This window comes from Amphimedon queenslandica, unplaced genomic scaffold (genome assembly GCF_000090795.2).
Source record: "Amphimedon queenslandica unplaced genomic scaffold, v1.1 AMPQUscaffold_13364, whole genome shotgun sequence".
NCBI classification, from domain to species: Eukaryota; Metazoa; Porifera; class Demospongiae; order Haplosclerida; family Niphatidae; genus Amphimedon; species Amphimedon queenslandica.
Window position 1 is genome coordinate 154,510 of NW_003546400.1, and position 6,000 is coordinate 160,509.

At 38.7% G+C, this 6,000-nt stretch overlaps 1 protein-coding gene across 5 annotated transcripts in view; it reads left to right on the top strand.

Annotated features, from left to right (window-relative positions):
• LOC105313023 (uncharacterized protein KIAA1109-like) overlaps window positions 1-6,000 on the top strand; it is a 44,179-nt gene that overhangs the window by 4,202 nt on the left and 33,977 nt on the right. For all 5 annotated transcript variants that reach the window (XM_019997540.1, XM_019997541.1, XM_019997542.1 and 2 more), the window contains exons 7-10: window positions 3,049-3,143; window positions 3,226-3,323; window positions 3,385-3,487; window positions 3,571-3,651. In XM_019997540.1, coding sequence (XP_019853099.1) covers window positions 3,049-3,143; window positions 3,226-3,323; window positions 3,385-3,487; window positions 3,571-3,651 — 377 coding nt within the window. The remainder of the gene's footprint in view (window positions 1-3,048; window positions 3,144-3,225; window positions 3,324-3,384; window positions 3,488-3,570; window positions 3,652-6,000) is intronic.

Sequence of the window (6,000 nt, forward strand, 5' to 3'; positions counted from 1 at the left end):
TAAGCTCTGTTTGTCTTTGGATTTTCCAAATTCCAATGCCTTTAAATTAACACCATCAATAGATCTGTCCTCTTCAAGGAAATCCAGTCTCGTATTCCATCTTTCTCCTGATGGCTTGAATGCTGCATTGCTGCTATAGAGATCAGCCCCGCCTTCTCTTTGGTGAATACACCATCCTTAGCTGTTGTAGGGTCTAACAGGGCGATCCTCTTGGCCCCTTGTTTTCTCCATCCTTCTCCTTCCTCTCATTCAAAAGATCAAGGCCAAAGCCCCTGAGTTCCTTCTTCATGGCTGGTACCTTTATGATGGTATCCTTTGTGGCTCACCTACATGTACATGTACTTCTCTGCTGAAGGCACTTGATATCATTGATGAGGTTGGACCCACCCTTGGTCCCTCCCTTAATTGCTCCAAATGTCTTGTTTTTGCTCCACCAGCCTCCTTGTCTTCCTCGGTCCCTCTTCCTGATGACATTCCCTTCACTTCAAATGGCTTTGTTGTTCTGGGCGCTCCTGGGCCTTCCCAACTTTTGTGTTTTTATCATTAAGGCACGAGTATGAAGAAATCTTCTCTGCCATTGAACCACTCTGCCTACTTGAGGATGGTCATTTGGAATATGTCCTCCTTCGTTCCTGAGAGCTGCTGTTCACTCAGCTGCTGCTTTGTACTCTTCTCTCCACAGCTCAGCCTCTACTTTGGAAGAAGTGCTGGGTTATTCTGCTGACTTGTCTTCTTCCTTGGACTCTTGCATCCCCCTCCTTTCTTACCATTCTATTAGACCTGATTGGTCCTTGCACCTGTCACCATTTCACAGAGGTTGCTTTCTGCTGCTATTGACAAGGCTTCCTATTCCGCCTTGTTATTGCAGGCCCTTGATGTCCGCCCCGGGCTCTGGTCTTGTGTTCTTCAATCCTCATTCCGGTGATTGGCTCTCAGTAGTTCCCTCTTGTCAGCTTGGTCTCCATTTTTTTGATAAAGAATTCCAGTCCTGCATTCAGTACTGGTTGGGTTTCTCTTCTGGAAATTCCTCTTCCTGTGCTGTATGCTTCCCCTATTGATCTCTTTGGTGACCACCAAGTGGGCTGTCGTGGGAACCGGGACCTAATCCATTGTCATGATTCCTTTTGCGATGTCCTCTTCTCATCTGCCCAATCAGCTGCCCTTGCTCCTCAGAAGGAGATGTCCTCTTTGATCCCAGGGTTCTGTGCCTTGCCTGCTGATGTATTTCTCCCTCATTGGGATGGTGGTCTGTCAGCAGCCCTGGATGTCACTGTCTTCTCCTCCCTTTAGATGGCCACAGTGGCTGATTCGGCTATTATTCAAGGTTCAGCTCTAGGGGTGGCTGAGGCACGTACATGTAAACTATCTATGCATGCTGCTGCTTGTCATTATGTTGCTTTAAATTTCCTCCCTCTGGCTGTTGAGGTCCTGGGATGCTGAAGCCCTAGCAGTCTCTTATCATCAACTCTATTGGTCATCAGTTAGGCCAGCGTATTAGTCGCAACCCTTCTGTTACCTCTTCCCATCTCTTCCAGCACCTCTCAATCTCATTATGGAGAGGTAACGCTGCTATGTGGGTTGCTCGGCAGCCCTCTCTTTCATCCCACATTGAAGATTCCCTTTAAGGGATTCTTTGTTTCAGTTGTTTTCTTTTGTTGCTATTATTGTTGTTTTTTTTGTTTCCTTTTTGTGTCTTTCTGCCACCATTTGATTAATAATAATAATAATAATAATAATAATAATAATAATAATAATAATAATAGTAATAATAACTGCTGCTAGTCCTCGTTTTTGTGCTCTCTCCCTCTCATCAAGTATCCCTCATGCAGGTGACTGGCTCCTTGCCTTGCCTTCACCCATCTTAGGTTTACATTTTCTTGACTTAGAGTTCAGGACTTGTCTACGGTATTGGCTAGGTATTCCTCTTTAGTTCTAACATTGTCTGTCCTCTCTGCACCAGAGCCTAGCTGTGATTGATCCCCTTGGCAACCATTTGGTGGCATGTGGTGGGAACGGGGACAGGATTCTCAGGCACAACTCTCTTAGGGATGTTCTATTTACTGCTGCCCAAGCTCCATCTCTGTCTCCCCGTTTGGAGGTCCCTTTGATTGTGCCTGGGTCCTTTTCTCATCCTGCTGACCTTTACATGCCTAATTGGTCTCAAGGCAAACCAGCAGCTATGGATGTAACCGTCATCTCCTCCCTTCAGCCTCAGAGGGTCTCCCAGGCTGCTATTTCTTGAGGTTCAGCCTTAATATATGCAGAGGAATGCAAAAATATTGTTCACTTTGAGGACTGCAAGCGAGTGGGGATCTCCTTCTTGCCTCTTGCTGTTGAGGTGTTGGGTGGCTGGAGTCTCAGTGCTACCATTGGGACTATTGGAAATTATCTGGCTTCCTGTCGAAGTACTGCTCCAGGGTTGATCACTCAGCACCTTTTCCAGAAGCTTTTGGTAGTGCTTTGGCGAGCCAATGCTTTGTAGATCTCTCTTCCCCCCTGACGTGAATGGGTCTATTTAACTTTTTGTTCATTTCCTTTTGTTTTGCTTTCGGGTTTTCCCTCTCCTTTCTCTATATTTTTTCTCCTCTTTTTGCTTTCTGATATGTAATGATAACAATAATAATTAATAATAATAGTAATAATAATAATAATAATAGTAATAGTAATATTAATAGTAATAATAATAATAATAATAATAATTGCCGCTTTTTATCATATTGTTTTTTATCATTATTATTTGTATCTTTTCTTTTTTCTTTTCCTTCTCTGTTCTCTCTTTCCTATCTTCCTCCTTTTCCTGTTGGACTGCTAATTTATTATTATTATTTATTATTTTATGATTGTAATTTTTTAAATTCATTGAAATAATAATTTCTGAATAACATGTATCTACATGTACAATGTATGTGCATGAACATGCATTTATGTGAATCTTAATTTATGAATGTGAATGTACATCTAAATGCATGAATGGAATTTTGCCTGTGGCAAGGTTGCTGTCATTGTACGTATGCATGTATTTACTGATTTTACATAAATGTTTCATAGGCTTCTAATCCTTATGATGAACTGATGCACCTTGTAAAGTTTCATGGCGATAATGTTACAGCTTTCCTTCAACCTGTAAATGCATACAATAATAGGTTTGTGTTTCTTATTATTGTGATTCTGGTATTTACACATAAATTGTATTTCGTATATACAATGTACCTTTTAATATTATAGGATTAGTACCAGCAAGTTTGAATTATTTGATGTTGATGATGGATTCAATGTTTTAAAAACTGATTTTGTGGAGTGTGTCTACTCCCTAGATATTCCAGGTTAATTAATCATTGTTTTGCAATCTAAAAAGTGATTTGTATTTGATAAATGTGTATGTAGGTCTTGTACCCATTGATGATACCACATCTCCTAAATATTCTTTTGATATTCAACTTGGTACTAACACTTATGGAAAATATGGTACTTATGTGAATAATCAAAGGTAATTTCTGGTGGCGTTAGGTTTTTTTCTGGTTTTTTAATATTGTAGTTACTTAACTTCTTGTTTTGAATTGTTTTGATTAGAGTAATTCTTCAGAAGCATTTTTTCCCAAATGATTACACTGTTAGTCAGGTTGACAGACCTCGTCAACCTGGAGAAAGAAGGTAATTAAAAATAGTTGTTTGTATCTTTTACAAAACACCATGCCATTCTACTCATAATTGTTACCTTCTAATTAGTCATCATCAACTGAAAAATGTCTATGGATGAATGTAATGCATTTTTTGGCTTAATTGTAATGAAGTATTTTGCAAGTATAGTATATAGTACATTATGTATTTGCGTTTCAGTTGAGTTTGGAAAGTTTTAATTATCAAAGTTCCACATGTATCCCTGGCTCCCTGCCCACACACACAAGTAGTATTGCTGAAGTAAGCTCTATTCTTTCTCTCTAACTCCCTGTTTGGTTGCTGTTAAAATCAATCTTAAAGTGTAAGATTGCAGAGGAACTTTTTAAGGAAAAAAGTATTACAATGGATCATGTTTAGCATTTTAGCAATTTAAGTTTTATGAAAATAGCAGACTGAGGTTGCTTTTTGTAGTTGAATCTTGAAGTGCTCCTACTTGTCTTTAGATGTATTATTCTTTTAGTCTTGACTGCATTTTTTGATTTTTAAGTAATTAACACATGTTTTTAATTACAAATAATGTTGTTGGTTCTTTTTGATGATTATTGAAAAAACTTGTTGAGAAATTCTTTTTAGACCTCGAAATTTCAGAAACTTGTGTGGGAGATGTGAAAAAACCCTTTTGAACTATATATATATCAAGTTTTCTTTCACCTGCCACACTCATTTGAAACCGACCAAAATTAAGTTGATGTCTGTGTTATAAGAATAAAGTTCAAAGTAACCTCATATTTAATAAGTGTTGTAGAGGTCCCGCAAATTGGCCAGTTTCATAGCACAGAAAACCCACCATCATGAATTATCATGCAGATGCTAAACATGGTTACATATAAAAAAGAAGAGTACATGCATGTACATGTATGTGCCCCAATAATGTGAATAGTCATAGGATATACAGGTACATGTAGATACTGATTAGGGACATAGGCACTGTTAATAATTGATTTTTCTGGCCCACAAACACAAACTACTTTATTTTGTGTTGTATCTCATAATATTTACATGACTCTTGTTAATGGTCAGTTATTGTACACCATACCGTATACCGGGAAATTTTCGTGGCGCTAAATTTTCGCGAATTTCACAAATTTTGCTGTCTCGCAAAATCATTTTTGTGAAAATTTATTACACTTAATTGTGTGGGTGTGGCTTACCTTGTGCACGCCCTATAAGTAGTCTCGTGGGGCCAGACTCAATTTTTAGAATAGAGTCTGGTTTCATGCCTAACATCAACTTGTTCTTGTCTGGCGGAATTTGGTCAACCGAATCAGATCACTGTTACCATGGTTATGTTAGAATCCGCCCACACACGGCAAGTCTGCTATCAAGAATGGAACTGAGTGAGCTATTATACTTTCTTTCTATGACTACAACTGCCGACTGGATTGCCTTTATCTGCTCTGATGGCTAGACAATTAGGCAAGTAAAGAAAGGCTTCAAGGAATAACGTGCTTGGATCCGAGATGAATTCAGCCACCATGATTGCTCCAACTTTAGTACTACCGAAAAAAGCCAAAAATGAGAAGTACTTGACTGCTTTATTTTTCTTGATATCAGGAAGCAAGTATGAAGTATAAAATAAGTATACAAAAATTGAAGTGACCAAGTTGGTTAATGATAATAGAGTTAGACCATTGCTACTTGGTAATGAGTTGGATAATCAAGTCAAGGCTTACATTTTAGCACTACAAGACAAGGGAGGTGTGATAAACACGGCCATTGTGAAGTCATGTGCAATTGGGATAGTAATGAAAACAGGCATCAGGTTATTGAAATGTAATGGTGGTCACATTGACATTACTAAGAATTGGGCTTTAAGTTTTTTGGATCGTTTAGGTTTTGTGAAGCGCAGAGCTAGCACTAAGGCTAAGGTGTCAGTGGAGCATTTTGAGGAATTGAAAGCACATGCAGTTTCTTTTTGACATCAACGTCATAGTGGAGATGGAAGGTGTACCACCAGATCTAGTGATTAACTGGGACTACACGGGGCTAAATTATGTACCTGTATCAAGCTGGACTATGCCGCAGAAGGTGCTTCTAGAGTGGAAATTACATGAGTCGGTGACAAACGTCAGATCACAACAGTATTTGCTTGGACATTGGGTGGTTCATTTCTTCCTCCTCAAATCATTTACAAAGGAAAGACACAAAAATGCTTACCTATATTTCATTTCCCTGATTTGTGGCATATAACGTATACACCCAACCATTGGGCCAATGAGAAAACAACTGAAAACTACATTGAAAAGATTCTCCTACCGTATGTCACAAAGGAACAGAAAGAATTGAGTGTTAAATCAGCAATTGTGATTTTTGATAGATTAA